The following is a 20,487-nucleotide window of genomic DNA, read 5'->3' as shown; positions in this document are numbered from 1 at the left end:
TGACTATTCTTGAACTTCATGTAAATGGGATTACACTGTATGCACTCTTTTGTGTCTGGTTTCTTTTGCCCAATTTTGTTCATAAAAGCTTGCTGAATATTTTAAATTGATGTGTAGTATTCCACTGCAAATATGTATCACAATCTATTTGTCCATTCTACCACTGATGGGCATTTAATTAGTTTCCACATTCTGACTCTTATGAATAAAGATGTTATAAACATTCTTGTATATGTCTTTTGTCAAACGTGGGCACTTGTTTCTCTTGCAGTGGAATTGCTGGCAGAGAGGAGGCATACTTTTTAAAAACTTTATTTAATTAATTAATTTATTTTTGGCCGCACTGGGTCTTTGTTGCTACCTGCAGGACTTCTCTAGTTGCCAAGAGCAGGGGCTACTCCCTGGTTGGGAGTGGCTACTCTCTCATTGCGGTGGGCTTCTCTTGCTGCGGGGCATGGGCTCTAGGGCGTGGGTTTCAGCAGTGGCGGTGCATGGACTTAGCTGCCCTGTGGCACGTGGAATCTTCCTGGACCAGGGATCGAACCTGTGTCCCTCCATTGGCAGGAGGATTTTTAACCACTGGATCACCAGAGAAGTCCATATGTTTTACTTTAGTAAAATTTACTTCAGTCCATATGTTTTACTTTAGCAAAAATTGCCAAGCAGTTTTCCAGAGTGATTGGATCAATTTACACTGCCCGGCTTCCACCCCAGCGATGTGTGAGAGTTCCAGTTGCTCTCTGTCTTGATATTGTCAGTCTTTATTTTTAACCATTCTAGTGGGTGTTGTGGTGGTTCTCACTGTAGTTTTATTTTGCATTTCACTGATGGGTAAGGCTGTTGTGCACCTATATATACACCTATTCTCATATACATAAAGTTCATTTATATCTGTTTGAACCTTTTGTCCATTAAAAAAAGTTAAGATGTTAATCTTATTGATTTGGAGTTCATATATCTAGAGATGAGTCTTTTTGTCAAGTGTGATTTTAATTTTATAGAAAAAATAAAAATTGCACACAATTTGAATATATAAGTTTGTAATATCTAAAATAAGTTAGGTATTACATGACATAAGAGCTGAAAGTATAAAAAATACTAGAAAGACCATGATCACAGTTTTTTAAAGATGCAAATAAAATAAACATAGCTACATAGAAAAGCTCATATACCACTTTCTAGTAAAAAAAATTAAAACATAGATGATTAACAAAGTTTATCTCACCAAACATTTACACACACACACTGCAATGATCACATCAGTTTAAAAGTAACTTTGATCCTATTAATTAACTAAAAGCAATTTTTCATGTCTTAGAAATGACCCTCAATGATGTAATACATGACACATTCATTTCGTGTGTACACAGTGGGGTTGGCCCAGCAGAGCCAGCCCCATTTTCACAAGCTTGAGCCAAGAATTTGCTCTGGATTGGGCTCCAGAGCAGACTGCAGTCCAGTTTGGTTGAGCAGTTTGGGGGGTGGTGGCGAGACTCATTTATTTTTTCTTCCTCCAAGATGGGCTGACGCTGAGTCTGTGTTACAGCCGTGGACTAAGGCGGTGGGAAGGCATAGAGCAAGAGGATCAGGGCAGAAACGATCTCATTTGGCCGGTCTCCAGAGCAGGGCTCTCATAACTAAGCTGCAAGCTCACAGTTTACTACATGTCTGCCACATGGCAGGTTCTGGGGACCCAGAGATGGTTAGGACACCAGCCTCATCCTGGGGGAGCTCATGGTCAGGGAGAAGAGACAAAGAAGCCAGGAAGCATGATGTGGAGTGCTAAGTGTAGTAAGTGTCACCACTATAAAGAGAGATGAGTGGTCAGAATGCTATGGGGGGAAGGCGGGAGGCTCCCAGCTCTTGATGGATCCCAGAGGCATCTTCACAGAGAATCTGATGCCATTTGCTCTGTGCCTTGATGCATGAGAAGGAGTCACCAGACAGAGGGTGGCAGAAGGATGCTCCAGACAGGGGCTTGGTGCAGGACTTCCGGCAAGGAACAGCCTTGTGACTGAAGTGCAGGGTGTGTTGGGGACAAGGCAGGAACGTCAGGGTGGGCCCAGGGATAAACAGCGACTCTCTTGCAGCTTCTAGGGAGTCCTGGTGCCTGATGATGCTGATCTGGGAGTACCAGTTTTCCAGAGCACCTTGTGCTCACGGCAAGTATGTGGTTCTTTGTAGGATGGCCTTTCTATGTGGGGGAATCCTTGTTTCTGATCCCTCCCCATGGTTACTACTGTCCACAAAGCAGAGCGTGCTGCCTGACCCGCACAGGGTTTGTCCCCTCCCCTTACCTGAGAACGCTTCCCTAAAAAGGAGCGACCTTCGGTTCTGGGTTGTTTTTCTTCTGGAGTTGGGACCTAGTGAACAGGAGATGAAGGAAGATGCCCAGATTTCTGGGCCTGGCAGGCAGGAGTTCTTGGAGCAGGGGTGTCATGACTTGGGTGGGGCCCAGGGTCTGGGTGGGCTAGAGCTATGAGGCAGCGGAGAGGGGCTGCTTGAAGGGCGTACCTGATGGATTGGGCCTGCCAGAGGAAGCCTCTGGCCTTGGTGATCTCCTGGGCCAATCTCCTTAAATCATCTCCTTCAAAGAGTGGCAGCGCAGGATCCTTGAAAGAAGGAAATGAGTCTGAAATTAGATTCATTAAATGACTGGGTGGGACATAAAAATCCAAAATCTCAGGAAAAGAATTTTACGGTGAACTCAGTGCAGCCTTCCTCCCAGTGCAGGGAATCTTGTGGGCCTCAGCTTGCATGTTTCCAGGGACAGAGAGCTTAATATATGCAAAGGCAGTCATTCTGTAAAGGGGACACTTTGCAATAAGATGTCTGAGAGTCACTGGAAACCGAGAGGGGCCCTGGACTTCACTGAAGTCAGCACTGCTCTGCCCTGTAGAACAGAAGTGGTATATACACCTCATCTCACTGTCAACCCCTTCCCTATTTCTTCCAGTAAAACAGCTCCACAGACATACCTTTTCCTTATGTCAACTAATGAAATTCCAGAGCTTAGCCTTAAAAACACAAGTTCTCACCATTAGTAAGAGAATGTAAGAGAGATGAAAGTGTTCCTTCTTCCTGGAAGCAGTAGTGGCAAAGGTCCCACTCTGCACCCAGAAACTATTCAAAGAATCTGATTTGATAAGGTATTAAATAGAGAACCTTCCCAATATTGTCAACTGTGTTTTCCTGTGTAGGATATGGATGAATATTTATTACTTTTACTTGTTCTGACCTCTATATCATTAGTAATATTTACCCCCAAAACTGTTACTCAAACAAAGAAATCATGCAAAGCACTCAACTTCAAAAATTTTGCCATGCCCTGTGACAGTAAACTTTAATTTCCCCCCCAAAATTCCAGAATTCTGGTTGATTGTTCTACTAGATGATATGTTGGCTTGGAAATGTTATGATTCACAGCAGCACATCCCTAGAAGGTATGAATAGATACATAATCTTTCTAGCAGGTTGTAAAATCTTATTCCATATGTGTGATAAAATTTATGACTTTATTTATTTTTAACAGATCACACATTTGAATATCTGTACTTTAATGAATTTAAGGTGAGAAGACAGAAACATGCAGGAATGAAAGCATAGAACTTAGGAGCATGGATGTCTGGACTCCAGCTTTACCATTTACTCTTGACTTTAGGTGTATTCCTAAACCTGGCTGAGCCTGTTCACTCATCTGTTAAATGGGTACAATAATGGTTGGAAGGATTAAAAGAGGTAATTTACAAAGAGTTAATTGTTAGTTAGGAAGAAAAAAACCACACCTGTTGACACTATATTGCACTGTTTCAACAGAACTCATCCTACAACCTACCCTTTGGTGGAGGAAGCCCCTGGTCAGCAGGCCCTGCATTTCCAGAAGCGAGTCCTCACTAACAGGGCAGTGATAGCGCCCCCCGGTGAGGGCGGCCAGGTCTCTCAAGAAGTTAGCAGCAGTCCTGTGGGGAGGAACAGGGGGCTGGGGCCAGGCCCACTGATCTCTGTGAGCCCCCGGCCCCTGTGGAAGTCACGTCAGTGGGGTAATGGGTCTTGGGCCCTGAGGCTCTGTGCCACTGAGACCATGTCAGGGTCACAAGCCCACTCTCCCAGCTGGTTTTTGGGTGGCAGAGGTGCCACTGTGTCAATTGTATTCACCGTATCAGGGTCGCCTCTGAGCACATGGCCCCATTCCTTAATCTATCCAGTGCCGACTATGTGTCTGGCCTGGCAGGGAGACAGTGTGACTTTTATGGAGCTCATGGTTTGGACAGAGAGATTAAATATAAATGTAAGTAATCACAGCTTTGCCAATTACATTAAGCATTTTTGTTTCAGAAGGAGCTGAATCTCCCTTGTTTAACACATGTTCTTTCTTCCATGATAATTGTTTATGGAAATAGCCATAGCTACTTTAAACTTTTCCCCCTAAATATTGACAAATGTGCCCCCAAGAAAGATGAAGTGGGAGAACACAGCGTGTGACTGACTGGGAACCGGTGCAAGTCTGTTTCCACACTGGAGAAGGTTGGGGTGCCCTGCTGATGGGTAGGCAGGGTTTCAGTGGGGTTCCCTCTCTGGTGCAATGCCTGCCCAGGGGCCTCCTAGCGGCTCACCCACGGTACTTGGGCCCAGGACCGCTCAGCTCATGGCCACGTGACCCTCAAACATGTGGCGATAGGGAAGTGGTGCAACTCGGCCGCCTCCTCACTGCTCACCTGCAAGAGCAGTTCAGGGAGATGGTGTGCACTTTGACGTCTCTCTTCTCCTTGAGTCTCTGAACTTCACTGAGAATAAGGCTGCAGCTTGTGTCCGGCTTCCCGTCGGTCAGGAGGTATAGTCCTTCTACATCAGGAAAACTGAAAGCTTTCTGAAAGAGCACATAGGCTGTCTGGCTCAGAGAAGGGGCCAACCAGGATGCAGAAACCACTGACCTGCTATCCCCAAGTCTGCTTGGATCCCACCAACTTGTCATTAAGACTGTGAGCCTCCCCTTTTACCTGATGACAGAGCAGGAAGCTGTTGAAATTTAGGAAAAAGAGTGCAGCTCACTCCAGAGCTGGTTAATCCCAAGCAAGTCACTTAACCTCTCTGAGCCTCTGTGTCGTCATTAATAAAGTCAGAAATTTGAGAAACTCATTCTCACTGGGTTGTTGGGAAGATGCAATGATTGAACACTTAGCAAATTCTAAAGTGCTCTCTGTAAACTCCGAAGCATCATGTGATGTCAGGATTAGGGGTTAGGACAGTATTTCTGGGTTGGGCTTGGTGGTGGAACTTGCCAGCAGTGCTTCCAAGACTGAGGTGCTCCCCTGAGCGTGCAGGCAGGTCATCCACTGCATGGCCTTGTGGCAAGCTGTGTCTGTGGTCTCTACCAGCGTGTCCTGCCACTGCTGTAGGCCCTCTGCAAAGCTGAGCAGGTTAAAACTGGGGAGCAGGGAGAAGAAGTGGGGGGTGGAGAGAGGAAAAAGAGATTTGTTAGCATGTGCCAGTTTATACTGAAGGCTTCACCGATGGCTCAGTGGTAAAAAATCCACCTGCAATGCAGGAGACGTGGGTTCAATCCCTGGGTCAAGAAGATCCCCTGGAGGAGGAAACGGCAACCTGCTCCAGTATTCTTGCTTGAAAAACCATAGACAGAGAAGCCTGGCAGGCTACAGTGCATAGTGTCGCAAAGAGTCAGACACGCTGAGCCCACATGCAGTCTATTTTGATCTTGGGAGAGTAACCTCCATGAGGACACATGCTTATCCCTGAAGACCTTACAGCAAGCCCTGGGCCCCCTGCAGACCAACCAAGATTGAGGAGGTACATGGTGAAAATTCTAGATGCAGACAGATTTAAATCCCCGCTCAGTAATTGCTACTTACTGGTCATATGACCTTGGGCAAATGACTTAATCTCTCTAAGCCCTTGTTTCCTTTTCTGAAGAATGGGGATAATAACAGGATCATTGTGCAGGCTGAATGACCTCACGCATGTAAAGTGCTTGGCACAAGGAAAGAGCTCTATAAATGCCCGCTCATTTTAATATTAGGGCAAGAACAAGTCCCAGCCTGGGGTCAGAGTTTCCAGCTGTCCCTTCTGGGTCAACCCTTCTGAGTAGAGAGAACAAACCACACCAAAGCCCCTCTTGAAACATCCACAATTCAAGGCAGCCTGGTCGGTCCTCTGATCTGCTTGCAATTGTCACTGGGCCCGAGATGGATTTCTAAAAACCACTTTACTCTGCAGTAGAAGGCAGTGTTCCTTCCTGCTATTCAGCTGAGCAGTTCGGAAGCCTCCAGGCCCCTTTGGAAGCGCGAGGAGGGAGTGGCCTTGGCCAGGGAAGCATCCAGAACTATTGCTTGGATCTTCCTGCCCCCCACCTCACCCGTACCCCTGCCTCTTACCTGTCACAGTGCTTCCGCAGCTGTTCCCATATCAGCAGGGTAAGTCCCGTCTTCACCTGCTGCAGGTAGGGGCCCATGGATCCCGACGTGTCCAGCAGGATGCACACTTTCCTCTCCAAAATGACTCCGAACAGTCGGCGGCTCCCTGCTCCAGGGTGGGTGGGGACAGAGGCCAGGAAGGAGTGAGGGTGGTTTTTCCCACTGCAGCTATCAAATACACCACACCAGCCCCAAATCTGATCATTTGTGGATGAGATGTGAACCCGCTGGGAGATAGCCACTGTGGTGTTGCTAGAGTGGTCACCGTTCAAAGGCAGCATAGGTCGGTGGCCTGGGCTTTGGGAGATCAAGGTTTCCACTGTGACTTTGCTGGAGATGACCTGATTATAACCTCCCTGGGCTTGACCTTCCTCACCCTAATGTTAGGTGATTGAGTTAAGTGGTGTCACAGCACTGTTTGGGGCTGGAAACAAAGTTACAGAGCACAGAGTCTGTACATTGGTCAACAGAAATCAAATGAGCATCCTCGGTGTGCCCAGCACTGAGCAAAGTGCAGTGGAAATGAGGGAGGGTTCCCTGCCCTCATGGAGCTGCTAGTCGGTAAAGGAAAACAGATGTTATGCTAACAGGGTTCTGACAAACGTACAGGAGTATACACTGGGGAGAATCTGAAAGAGATGGATGTGGGGTGGGGAGCGGACAACCTACGGCTGGGGATGAGGAGCAGTGGCCAAGGAGAGGAAGGAGAGGAGGTATGTGTGGAGCAAACGGACTGAGAAAAGCTCTGAGTGGGAGAAGAGCGTGCCACGCTTGCGGGACAGAGGGAAAGCTGGAGAGGTGGGTACGGGATTTGGGAATTATCCCAAGGGGAAACAGAGAGGATCAGTGACCTGCCCACGGTCACACAGCCTGGCAGCTGAGATTCACATTCAGGTCCTCCGATCCATGTTTTAAAGCAACAGCTAGCCCCAGCCCTTTTAGTGCCCCAGGGCTAAATGGAAGTAACACGGAGGAAGCCAAAGAGCAGAAGATGGCGTGTCAAACGTTCCTGAATCACACCTCAGACCTCACTGGAGGCAGGATTAGAAAAAATGGAAACCTGCTGCAAAACGGGCTCACTGCTCTCCAGGGAAAGGCGGCCTGAACTGGCTGGACCCGCTGCCCAGGAATCTTCCAGGACTCACGTGGGGTATTCTCTGGCCACACTCATGGCCACATGAGGACAGGAGGGGAACCATCCTAAAGCATGGGGGATGTTCTGTGAGGACAGCCAGCCAGCTCTCGAGGGGCCTCCCACACAAAAGGCCAGCTGATCCACCCTGGGAGCCAGACAGCGGAAGGGAACACCCTGAAAGCCACTGAGCCCTGGGATTGTCTCCCTAATCTAACTCTGCTTTCTTTGTCCGTCTCCATCATCACTAACATTCCCAGTTATCCTATTCTTATCCCCTGGATTCCTTCTAGGTTCCCCTGACTGCACTCCATCCCCTCAACAATTTATAGTCCAGAGAGATTGGTTGTAACTTGATCACATTTCCCTTATTTAAAACCTTTCAGTGTCTTCCCATTCCGCTTAGGATAAAGTCTGGGCCATGGATTCATCTTCCTGGGATGGATGCGCCCTTTACTCTCAGCCAATCCGGCTTCCTTTCAGTCTTTGTACTCAGCCTCCTCTCCTGTTGAGCAGCTCAGCCACGTCCTGGGAGTCTGTCTTCTCTTTGCTCAGGTGATGTCTATTCATTCTTCAGATCACCTCCTCAGGGGAGCCCTTCATGATCTCCCTGTGCAGGCCCGCTGCCCCTCTCTCCCTGCACCATGCCTGTCTCCACCTTACACTCATCTCCGCTGTTCTTTGGGTACCATCCTTCTCCTCTGGACCACATGCTCCATGAGGTCCGGGACCATGTGGGGTGCTTCCTCTATGACCGCCCCAGCACCAACCGGGAGAACAACACTCTTTGCTGATTAATGAATGAGTGAATCAGTGCAGCATCCTCTGGGTATGTTTTGAGGTGTTAGATGGTGTTGGGTGTGTAGCTGTGTGTGAGGTGGGGGTGCAACTCGTACTACACCATGAGTGACTGCACGGCTGGCCTTCACACTCTCCCGGCAGGAAGTGTGTGTCGGAGTGGGGAGCACACACAACGTCACTGTTGCCCCACGTTCAGCCTCTGACTTGACAGCTGAGCCTGGGACTTGCAGCCCCCTCCAGAGGCTTTGGAGAGCCGCGGCAGACCAAGGACTGTTTATACCAGGTTCTACTGCAGAGGACTGGACTTAATGAATCTGCACAGGAGCCCGAGTGGCCCACACTGGGATGCTTCCTCCTATCACCCCAGGAACCCTCCAGGCCCCAAAGCCTAAACACCCTGCCGTTCAGTTCTAGCCAACCGCCCGGCCTTTTGGACTTGATGCTTCAGACCATCCTGATTCCTGCCCCCACGCCGCTTCTGGGATATGAGTCTGGCTCCCAGCCAGCCCGGCCACTGGCCTCTCCAGAGGGTCCTCAATGCTCTCTGTCGAGAAGAACAGGAGCATCTTCTCTGCTGGAGACCCTCCTATCTCTACCTTCATGGACCAGTTCTTTGGACCCCAATCAATGCTAAATTGAGGCTCCTGAGGGCCAGCCCCTCAGTCACACCCAGGAGATGGGGTGTGGGAGACGGCCTGGACAGACCTGGTTCTCTCTGATGCTGTGGTCTGTGCTCCACCTCCTGTTATCCAGCACAATGCCTGACCTCTGAACCCAGAAGTCATGTTGCCGCTGGGTGACCGTTTGTGAATGCTTAGTCTGGGAAGGAGTGACCCTGGGGTCCCTGGGGTTGCCCTCCCCCTGCCCCTCACGCCCCCCACCCTCCAGGACAGCAGGCAGGCTCACCAGACAGCAGCCACTGCAGTCTCTGGACGTAGCGGCGCATCAGCTTGTCCAGGTGCGTGATGTACACCTCCATTTCCCTGGGGGTGCAAGCAATGTGTCTCACTGTCCCCTGGATTAAAGCAAGCAAAGAAAAATACTCCCCTGCCAGCTCTTTCTTCATATCCCCATCACCCCCAAAACAGTTTAGTCTATTGCGGTTCACAATTTTCGCAACACTGTAAAAGCATACATTTTTGTTTGTTTAAAAGCTTTTTTTTTTTTCTTTTATTAAACTATCAAATGCATGGGTTTAGGCAGGTGTGGGGGAATTGGGATGATGGTTTTTGTGTCAAATGTGGTCACTGTCATAACTAAAAACTAAAATAGTCTCTCTAAATTTTAAATAGAAAACCCTTAATGGTAGAATGGGAGGTCGATAAATTTCACATTAAAAGATGACCTCAGATGGAGGAGGCAGGCAGCATGATTAAATGCCCATGAAACTTGTATGGTGGATAATTTTTAGCTTTACAGTTGACAATGTCACATTAAAGGGCAAGGAGAGAAAATGGGGTCTTTTTTTTTTTTTTAAAGCAGGATTAGATTTTAATTTTGTACTAAATTTACCTGTTCCAGTATCAAAGCAATTAAAAACTACCTCAAAACTAGGAAATAGAGACGCCCCCCTGACCTCCTGCCATAACCCCTGTTTCTGGCCATCTTAACAGAACCACCATCAGAATCGGGGTATACAGTTCTTACTGGTAAGTATTCTAGCCACTGCTCTGTGATCTCAGCAACAGTTACTAATTCTCATTCTAGAAAGTACATAGAACCTTGATCATGGTCTCAGGCATTCTGAGGGACTGGCTTTCCTTCCAACAGGGTTCTGTATCCTATTCCTTGAGGGAAGTCCCCCTTTGGGGGGTTGGGGTTCTTAATAGGAGAAATAAAAGCTGGGGGCTCATACATTCATGTGGACTTTCCCCTAACACACTCAGCCATCTGTGTCTAAGAAGAGACAGGAGCCGGGAGTGAAAAAACAAAACCAATCTTGACTTACATTGATCTCTATGCTGGGGAAGACACTGCAGTATTTGGCTGATGCTGACGTCTGTACTGATTTTTGATGAGTGCAGTTGGGACCAAGGTATCTGGAGACCTCCATCTTTAGTTTCTTTAGCCCATAATTTGCCACCCACTTTGGAATAAAGGAAAGAATGATTATCTTGGGTAATTTTGGCTTAATGGAATGATTGACTCATCTTTCAAAAACCTCATGTTTGAAATCTGTCTTGTATTTGAAATGTGGGGTTTCCCAGGTCCTCACCAAGACTACCTCACATGCACATTCCTGCCCCAGTGCTAGAGAGAGATGCAAAGAAACATGGGAAACAGGGCACAAAATTTACTGAGCACTTATTACTCCCTGGTCTGGTGAACCCTGTGGCTTCCTCCATTTCCATTTCAGCCTCTTCCATGAAACTAGAATGGAAACCCTGACTGGTCTCAAGTTTAGATCAATTAAGATATTACAATAAGAGATACAAAAATGACCAGGTTTAAAGCAATCAGAGTATGGTATCCAGGCCTGGACCAATCAGAACGAAGCACAGACTGACTGACTGGTTGCCAGAAGAAAAGATATCCTATCTTTGTTTGTTTTTTTTTTTTCTTTTCAAAAAAATTTTTTAATTTTTATATAATTTTTAAGTGTTACTTTCCATTTACAGTTATTACAAAATATTCACATATTCCCCATGTTGGATTTGAACAAGAAGCTGGGTTTTCAGTGCTTGCATCCAAAAGGATCTGACACCACTAAGGACTTTACACAAAATAGACTTCAATTAATCAGCAATCCTATTAGGTACAAGAGTCTTCATTTTCTAAATGAAGACATTGAGATTGAGTGACTAGCTAAGGTCACCCAGCTAGGAAGTGGCAGACTCAGGTTCCCACGTAGTTCTCTTTAATCCTTATCCTGACACTTGACACAGTCATTCTAAGCAGATTTGGTCTCAATTCCAAGTGTGTCCACCTTCCCAGATATAAAGGTTGGTGGGAGGAATGATTGCTTGGAGGCATGTGCTGGTACAAACAGCATAATACCTCTTGGCTGGAGCAGACTGTATCCTTTCTGGGCAACACAATAGAAGATCTAGTCCTTCTTAGGCCCCTTCTTTGAGGGTACTTCTTGTATATGGAGCCTGTGAGAAAGAGAGCAGAGTTATCTTGTGCAATTCTCTTATCCTCCCCTCCCTTTTCCATGTCGGTTTCTGTCGATCAAGTCAGTTGTAACATTCCTTAGGTGCAACTTGCTAAGAGATAGAAGGGACTCTTGGGGGAATCTAGGGAGGTCTTCTGGGACCCCCCACCTGACTCCCGTGCGTCTCAATGAGTTGCTACTGGGACCTGTGCCTCCTCACAGCTATCGATCCTGCTGACTTGGGGGATTCACGCCCACTTCCTTCCCAGTCAGTCTGAGGACACCGCCCCTCAAAAACAGAGCCAGAGCACTGTACCCAGGGACCCGGGGGAATGCCGACATCACCTTTTCCCATTCTACTGCTTTGTGTCAAGACTTTGCAAGCTCACTTCCCTGGGTTGGGAGATCTGAGCGGTTTGAGGATAGGCCTGCTCCGGGGGCATGGCTGTCCGTGTCCTGGAGGGGTCACCCTCCCATGGGGCCTGATCACCTTCCAGGTCTCACCGGGCAAGGGGGCTGTCCAGACATCTGCTTAGCCACCAACTCACCCACGTTATTCCCCGTCTCTGTGTAGAACAGCAAGAGAGCTGTTTCTGCATCCCTCGATTGGGTCTTCTTCCTCCGCTCGGCAGTCCCTTTCTTCACTGGCGGGGCTGCAGCTAGAGGACATTTGGCCTGTTGTCTGGATCTGCCTTGAGGGTTTATGTGGTGAAGCTGTGCAGTTTGGCTTAGAGACTTGTCAACTTCAGCTATGCTCTGCCCTCAGAAATGGGGCTCCAAGGTGGCTTTGAGGTCCTGACTCTGACTCTGAGTCAAACTGACTCTGGCCTCACCGGGATCAGCAAAACTAGAGCTGCTGCTACTTACCAGGCTTGGTGCGAGGTGCCTCCCAGTTCCTGTCTGGTTTTATCCTCACAGTCCCCCAGTTTACAGACGAGGCACGGGGGACTCAGAGTCAGTGAGAAGCAGAGCAAAGATTCTACACCCAGGTCTTGCTGACTCCGGGACTCCAGAGCTCTGCTCTGAACTGCTCTGCTGTTTGTGACATTAGAAGCAAGACACATGGTCTTAGATTGTATGAGCTGAATACTTTCATAAAAATACCAATGCCTTGCCATGACCGGCTGGCACTGGACACTCTCCTTAGTCCCTCTGAGCCTGAATTTCTTCATCAGTAAAACAGAGGAACTAATAGATTCCTTGCTATATAGGATGGATGATTACAAGCTTTAAAGGGGACAGTCTTAGCAGAGGGCAGGCGCACGGTCACTGATCACTTTAGTGACTGCCATCACCCATCCATGTCTTAGCCGTGTCTGTCCACCCCTCCCACCCCGCGGCCATGCCTTACCTGCGGGGATGCCTGCTTTGCCACTGAGTGGACGCCATGGCAGAGCTTTCAAGGGGGGCCTCTTCTCTCTGTCAGGGTCATCTTTAACACTCTAGAAAACAGGCAGCCTTTCCCATCAGAGGCTTGTTTTCTGTGGTGGGCAGTACCCTCATCACCCCAGCCCCAATATGTCAAGTAGGAACCTTTTCATGGAGAGGCCTGAGGAAGAAGCTTCCTCATATGTTCACCCCTCTCCTGCAGCAGATACAGAGAAGACTCTGGTGTTTGAGGTGAAAAATATGTGTGTGTGCATGTGTGTGTGTGTGCATATATATGAATGGGTGCGTGCAAGTGTGTGTGTGTGTGTTATGAGAGAGGGCCTGTGGAAGTTCCCTGGCGGTCAAGTGGTTAGGACTTGGAGCTGTCATTGCTACGGCCTGGGTTCAATCCCTGGTCAGGGAACTGAGATCCTGCAAGCCATGAAATATGGCCAGAGAGAGCGCTTGCTAGGACTGCTGTGGGGATTTGCCTGAACCTTCTTCAACAGCTACCTGCCCCTCTTCTTACCGGCCCGGGATTTCTGGGCCTCCAGGACGACCAGCAACCACTCAGCAATTTCTGTGCCACGTCGGGCACCTCAGTTTTAAGGGAGGGGTTCCTTCACTACTGGGCACAGCTGGAATGTGGTGACAGCTGAACAGAGTCACCCAGGCCCAGGGCCAGCTGACCCCCATCACCTACCCAGATCCTCTTCCCTCGTTTCAGGAGGCCTGTTAGGGGCCCTGGTGCAACCCAAGGCCCCTCACACTGAAGGCCCAACCGGCAGACTCTGAGACCCTGGGGTTTCACCTCAGAATTCGGGAAGACCAGAAGATGCCGGCTCCTGACACCTGGGGCAGTCTGGTGCCCGTGCGGACAGAACCTCTCGAGAGTGCAGCCCCGGGAAGGGAGGGAGCTGTGTTCACCAGAGTCTGTCAGCTGGTGAAATGCTGAAGAGTTCACACACCTCACTGTGGCTTCTGCTCACAAGTGCTGTGGAGCCTGGGGTCTTCCCCCAGGCACACTCCTAGACGCCCCTTGTGATTATTACGGTGGACATTTTATGGAGGGCAGATTTTGACAGGCTGTGAACAAGGATCAACCCTGGGGAAGGCCCAGGTCCAATCAGGCCCCTGTAAGCCTTGAGCAGAAGCAGCAAGAGCCCATTAGATGCCCCTTTGCCCCTGAGAGACCCTCCGGATGAGCCCTCCTGCCTTCTAACCAGCACGTGTAATGATGAGTGCCAGCTCCCTGGAATCCTTAGTACCACAAGGCTGGGATAACCAGGCAGAGCCAAAGCTGGAGTGGAAGGGGTGGCCAGAGCTGAGAAGCAGGCCCCTGGGGCTCTCCTCCCCCTTGGAGGCCGGGCCCCTGACCACTGAGGACACTACCCCCGCCTCCACTGGCCCTGGGACCTGGGGACCTGGCCCAGGCCACTTCACGACCTAGGAAAGACCAAGAGACAAGGTGGAAACAAAATCCTCTGTGTGTTATTAGGGGAGGGGAGTCAAACCATTCTGGCCACGGAGGGTGCTGTGGGCTTGGAAGGACAGAACTTCCTGGGCTGACTTCTCGGCTGGAGCACATTCGGCTTCTCTTTCAGGAGGGCTGCACTTTCCTGTCCTTTTCCAGACTGGTTCTTCAGGGAGGACACGAGTAAGGCACACTGCAGCAGGGATTGGGAGAGTCAGGCAGGTGCCTCCCCAGGGAGTGTGTACACGCACAATTGCACACACACACACACACACACACAGCAGGAGGGGCTGAGGCCACTGGGGCCCCTGGATTTTTCTTTCTACCCCTAGAGTGCTGCCGGGAGCTGAGAGTTCTATGGTCAAACCTACTAACGATAAGTACAGAGGTCCGGTGATGCATCAGGCTAGTTAGTGGGCGAGTTAGTGCCTGAGGGTCTCAAATCCTCTTGTCCACGAGGCATGTGACTACACAGGCCGGGTAAGTGCCATCTTATTCCATTTTACAGGTGAGGAAGTAAATCTTATGAACTTAAAGGACTTGCCCAAGGCTACTGCGAGTATTCTTGCCTGGAGAATCTCATGGACAGAGGAGCCTGGTGGGCTATAGTCCATGGGGTCTCAAAGAGTCGGACACGGCTGAGTAACTTCACTTCACTGCGAGTATACAGTGGATCTTCCATTTATTCTCAGGTGGACCTTGTCCCAAAGCCAGTTTTCCTCCATATGTGGACCCTGTGCCCATGACTGACCCTGGGGGCCCACAGAATGGTGGCATAATACTTGGTTCCTTTGCCTACCTGTTTCTCAACTGCCTGAAAGATTCTTCAATAATTATTCTCAATCAAAGCACTAGAAAACACCACTTGAATGTAAATAACACCACATGAGGGTGGCTTAAACCAGTATTGCCACCTTGGGAATGTTTATATATCTATAAAACACCTTGGGAATGAGGGAGCAGGACTAATGGGCACCTGAGAAGCAGTTTTTTCAAAACACCAAAGAGGGGCCCTTTCAGGGTGGAATGCTCAGACACAATTTGGGGAGCCACAGGTCCGCCAATCCATGGCCCCACCCTCCCAGGAGCTCACAATGTAGTTGGGAGACAGGCAGTTCTGGCAACGGGGATACTTGAAATGTGAGTCACCTACATGCTCTGTCCATCCCCTGGCTTCAACTGCCCCACACCTCTATGTCTGGCCCTCATCTTTATCCACCTGCCAGAAGGATGCCCCCACTTATTATCTCACAAGTCGCACAGACTCACCTTTGTTCTAACCTCTCTGAACCCTGTCCTGATTTCTCTCTCTGGGTCTATGGCACCACTGTCTACCAGATCCCCCAGCAAGTCACCCCAGGATTTCTTCTTCTTTCTCACCCCGTGCATTCAAGCAGCCACAAGTTTGGTCAATTCTTCCTTAAAAACATGATCTCAAGTTTGTTCCTTTGTGTCCATTCTCATTGCTCCTGATGCGATCTGGGCCCTCTCTCACCTCACCTTGAACTGCTCAACTCCTTCTCTGAGGAGGTGATACTTTAGTGAACCCTGAATAATATGGATGACCTCGGAGGGGAACAGCTGGCTGAGGAAATAGCAGGTGCAAAGGCAAATTTGGGAAGGAGTTTGATCTGTTCAAGGGTGTACAGGCCAGGATGCAGAGCACACAGACCTGAAACCAGTGACTTATAGGAAACCCTCATGTTTCACTGGAAGCCTTTGGTGTCTGTGGATCAACACAAAGGTGGAGAGCTGACATGGGGGGAGTTGTGTCCCCCAAAAGACATGGTCCAAATTCCTGGTACCCGTGAACATGACCTTACTTGGAAACATGGCCTTTGTAGATGTAATTAAGTTAATGAGGCTGTACTGGAAGGGTGGGCCCTTAATCCAATGTGACTGATGTCCTTAGAAGAAAAGAGACACAGACACACACACAGAGGGAGGAGAGCCAGAGATGGAGATGGAGGCAGAGATTAGAGTGAGGCTGCCACAAGCCAAGGAATGCCAAGGAGTGCTGGTGATAAGGATGCCCTACTTGACCAAACTTTGGTCATGCTCCTCTGAGCCCTCTTCTTGACTGGGTTTTGACTGCTCCAAAATCAATGCAATGGTGACTGAAGCCATGAAATTGAAAGATGCTTGCTCCTTGGAAGAAAAGTTATGACCAACCTAGATAGCATATTAAAAACAGAGACATTACTTTGCCAACAAGGTCTGTCTAGTCAAAGCTATGGTTTTTCCAATAGTCATGTATGGATGTGAGAGTTGGACTATAAAGAAAGCTGACTGCCCAAGAATTGATGTTTTTGAACTGTGGTGTTGGAGAAGACTCTTGAGAGTCTCTTGGACAGCAAGGAGATCCAACCAGTCCATCCTAAAGGAAATCAGTCCTGAATGTTCATTGGAAGGACTGATGTTGAAGATGAAACTGCAATACTTTGGCCATCTGATGTGAAGAACTGACTCATTGGTAAAGACCCTGATGCTGGGAAAGATCGAAGGTGGGAGGAGAAGGGGACGACAGTGGATGAGATGGTTGGATGGCATCACCGACTCAATTGACATAAGTTTGAGCAAACTCCCGGAGTTGGTGATGGAGACAGGGAGGCCTGGTGTGCTGCGGTTCATGGGGTCGCAAAGAGTTGGACACAACTGAGCGACTGAACTGAACTGAACTGTTGAACCCAGTTTTAGCAAAGAATCCTGTTAAGCTTGTTTAGCAAGAATCTCTCTGCCCTTGACATCTAATCAACTTCATCTTAGTAACTTTCATTCCACTAACCCTCTCACTCTGCTCATTGGCTATAAATCCCCAGCTATCTTTGCTGTATCATTAGAGTTGAGTTCAACCTCTCTCCCTGATTGCAGTCATCTTGAACAGTGTCTTCCTTGCCATTTTTAACAAGCATCCAGTGAAATTTCATTTCTAAGAGCAGCCACCACGAGAAGCTATGAAGAGGTAAAGAGAGATTCTACTCAGAGCCTTTGGGGTGGGGGTCATGGCCCTTTAGACACCTTGATTTTAGGCTCTAGCCTCTGGAACAGTGAGGGAATAAATATCTGTCATTTTAAGCCACCTCTTTTGTGGTCCTTTAATGACAGCCTCAGGACTCTAACAGAAGCCAGTGTAGTCATTGATTGCCCCATACGTAAGGCTTACCTTTTGGGAGTAGTTGAGAGCCTTTTCCATCTCAGACGTGATGGCATTGATATCATCACTTTCATAAATACCTGGAAATAAAGTACATCATGAGTGTGGGGGAGGGATGCCGATTCTGGCAAGTGTCCCTATCTGTAACCACAAGGGCCACGTGGAGGTGCCCTCAGCCCAGGGGGCAGGCTGGGGTCTTAGTGGGCTGAGCTGACCAGCCCCCACCCCATGCTATCTGGTGGTAAAGGAGATGGGCAGATATAGTGAGGGTACCAAGAGCGGAGCCAGCCTTGGGACCCAGCACCCTGGCACCCAGCCAAGAGCTCTCACCCACAGAAGAGTAGGTCAGGGAAAGGTCCTGCTCCTCTAGGGACTAAGATCCACCTTGAAGTTACTTAAAGTAGCTAATGTCTGCAGTGAATAATGTCTGTAGTAATATCTCAAATATGACTCATTTGAGTGGGACTAGAGTTGTGATGCCTAAGAAAACAGACTCTGGGCTCAGCTCCTGGTTCCTTACTTACTACCTCTGTGCTCTGGGTCCTGTGTCTCAGCTTCACTAGCTGCAAAATAGGGTAATAATCATAACCCATTTCATAGGGTTATTGTGAGGAATGAATCACAACATGTTTAAAACACTTAAAACCGAGTTTAGCATATAATAACTATTTTATAAATGCTTGCTATTATCAATAATAATCACCAATAATAACTTCAATGTATGTGTCCAGCACTTTTCATGAGTTCCAGCCCCAGCTATTCCATTCATGTCCCTGGAAGTCATTTCTTGATTTGTAAATCAGAGAGATCAGAACACACTCTTGTGTCCCAAGCTTCAATCCCTCCTGAATCACGTCACAATTTTGCATTGCCTGCATATCACCTAAACCATAATTTACTTAAAATATGTATTTTAAAATTTTTTAAGTTGGAGCATATTTGCTTTACAATGTTGCGTTAGTTTGTACTGTACAACAACATGAATCAGCGATAATTATGCAAATACCCCCTCCCTTTGAAGCCTCCCTCCCCACCCCTACCCTATCCTTATGTTTATGGCATAGGGAGCTATGTCGGTCCTGAGACTACTGTCTGCAAAGAAAGAGGTGGAGGGACCAGCACCACTCCCTCACCTGTGTCTCCAAACCAGTGGAAGCGCCCACCAGCAGCCCGGGTGACCTCCCTGTAGGCGGCGGCCGTGTCCGTGCGGCTGGCATAGCAAGCAGGGGGCATGGTGTCCGTCTGTGACTCTCCCACATAGAAGAGACACACATTCAGATGGAAGTCACAGCCCCCGCAGGCCTCGGCCATGTAGGCGCTGAGCATGGCCTGTGGGCAGAGAGGAAGGAGGGGACCAGGGCTGAGGGCTTTTCAAGCTGCTGGTCTTGGGGCAGTTCAGCCCAGTCTCTTTCTTGAGGACCTACTGTGTACCGGGTCTAGTACATGGCACTGAGGAGGGAAAGATGGAAGAATCTGGGTCACCATTTCCCTTACTATCTTAATAGATCTTGGCGGGGAGCCGGGCCTGAGATCTTAGACCCGCAGCCTCTAATCCCCTGGGAGCTCATGAGAAATGCAGACTCTCAGGCCCCTGGGAGCCAGGTCTAGCAACTTCTGCATTTGAACAACATCTCCAGGTGATAAAGTCTAGATGGGAAAATCATGCGGGAGAAACTGGTCGCGAGGCGTCCACCCAGGGGAAGATGTGGGGGTCTTGGAGGATGAGGGAGGCCGAGACGAGGCTCACCCACCATGTCCTGGTCAGGGATGCCCCCCGTGAAGAGGTAGATGCCCTGTGACTGCTGATCTTCTTTGTCCTTGAAGTCCACTTCCACAGCCTTCCGCAGGGCGCTGAGGACGTTCCTGCTGCCCTGACATTGCAGACTCAGGACCCACCTGGGGGGCAGGGAGGCCGTGCTGGCGTGGGGCTGCCAGGCCCCAGAGGGGAGGGTAGGGAATGGAAGGCGGATGTTTCCCCATTTGCGTCTGTGCCATCTGTTGGAGGGCAAAGGTTCTAGAAAGAGCTACTTTCTGGGGGAGAGAGGGGGCCAGAAAAAGTAGCACCAGGGAGGCTGCTGTCAGACCCAGCAGGTCACCTACCGCCAGGCGCTTTGTAAGTTGCTGTGGCTGGCGGCAACCATCTCGGGCCTCCAGCTTTCAATGGTGCTTCCGAACCTTGGAGGGAGGGAAAGAGGGCTTGTTTTTAGTGGGGAGATATGTGCCCCAGTTCACTGGGCTTCCCAGGATTTTAAGGGGGCAAAGTTCTGGTTGAAAGTGAAAGTTGCTCAGTCGTGTCTGACTCTTTGCAACCCCATGGACTATACAGTCCATGGAATTCTTTAGGCCAGAATACTGGAGTGGGTAGCCGTTCCCTTCTCCAGGGGATATTCCCAACTCAGGGATCGAACCCAGGTCTCCTGCATTGCAGGCAGATTCTTTACCAGTTGAACCACAAGGGAAGCCCAAAATTCTGGTTACCTCCCCAAAATGTTAGGATGTCACGCACGAGCTCCTTGCTGGTCAGGACACGTCTCGGCATATTCACGGTGGGAGCAGAGCAGGGACCCTCCGTGTCGACCAGCCAGGACCGGTTTGGCCAGACCTCTCCCCTGAGGAAGGGTACTCCCTCCCCTGTGTGAACTTCCCCACCTCCAGGGAAGGAGTCACTGTTCTCTTTTTGGCTCCCTTCACATGGATTCAGGGCTTCTCAGGTATCTCAGATGGTAAAGCGTTTGCCTGCAATGTGGGAGACCTGGCTTCGATCCCCGGGTTGGGAAGATCCCCTGGAGAAGCAAATGGCAACCCACTCCAGTACCTTTGCCTGGAAAATCCCATGGACAGAGGAGCCTGGTAGGCTACAGTCCATGGGGGTTGCAAAGAGCATGGATTCATCCTCAAAGCTTTCACTCTCCACCTGTATTACAGTTTCTCTTTTTTATATGCATCAGCTCATTCTCCCTATGAGACAGAATTTAAATCTTTGAGAAGAATATTTATCCCCTTTATCAAGGAGAAGCTGTCCCCTCTCTTGTTCGA

General features: G+C 49.1%; 1 protein-coding gene across 1 annotated transcript in view; it reads right to left on the bottom strand.

Annotated features, from left to right (window-relative positions):
- Positions 1 to 1,062: 1,062 nt before the first annotated feature.
- VWA3A (von Willebrand factor A domain containing 3A) overlaps positions 1,063 to 20,487 on the bottom strand; it is a 54,694-nt gene continuing 35,269 nt past the window's right edge. The window contains exons 19-35 of the mRNA XM_043915585.1: positions 19,552 to 19,626; positions 19,203 to 19,347; positions 18,585 to 18,780; positions 17,461 to 17,531; positions 14,338 to 14,490; positions 12,807 to 12,897; positions 12,004 to 12,114; positions 11,359 to 11,456; positions 10,310 to 10,447; positions 9,268 to 9,376; positions 6,390 to 6,534; positions 5,280 to 5,424; positions 4,716 to 4,867; positions 3,836 to 3,959; positions 2,515 to 2,612; positions 2,298 to 2,363; positions 1,063 to 2,014 (exon numbers count right to left, since the gene is read on the bottom strand). Of these exons, the coding sequence (XP_043771520.1) occupies positions 2,312 to 2,363; positions 2,515 to 2,612; positions 3,836 to 3,959; positions 4,716 to 4,867; positions 5,280 to 5,424; positions 6,390 to 6,534; positions 9,268 to 9,376; positions 10,310 to 10,447; positions 11,359 to 11,456; positions 12,004 to 12,114; positions 12,807 to 12,897; positions 14,338 to 14,490; positions 17,461 to 17,531; positions 18,585 to 18,780; positions 19,203 to 19,347; positions 19,552 to 19,626 (1,903 nt within the window). The 3' untranslated portion in view covers positions 1,063 to 2,014; positions 2,298 to 2,311. The remainder of the gene's footprint in view (positions 2,015 to 2,297; positions 2,364 to 2,514; positions 2,613 to 3,835; positions 3,960 to 4,715; positions 4,868 to 5,279; positions 5,425 to 6,389; positions 6,535 to 9,267; positions 9,377 to 10,309; positions 10,448 to 11,358; positions 11,457 to 12,003; positions 12,115 to 12,806; positions 12,898 to 14,337; positions 14,491 to 17,460; positions 17,532 to 18,584; positions 18,781 to 19,202; positions 19,348 to 19,551; positions 19,627 to 20,487) is intronic.

Source organism: Cervus elaphus, chromosome 10 (assembly GCF_910594005.1).
Source record: "Cervus elaphus chromosome 10, mCerEla1.1, whole genome shotgun sequence".
Classification (NCBI taxonomy): Eukaryota; Metazoa; Chordata; class Mammalia; order Artiodactyla; family Cervidae; genus Cervus; species Cervus elaphus.
The sequence above is the reverse complement of the archived record's forward strand: the minus strand, read 5'-3'. Positions and strand labels throughout refer to the sequence as shown.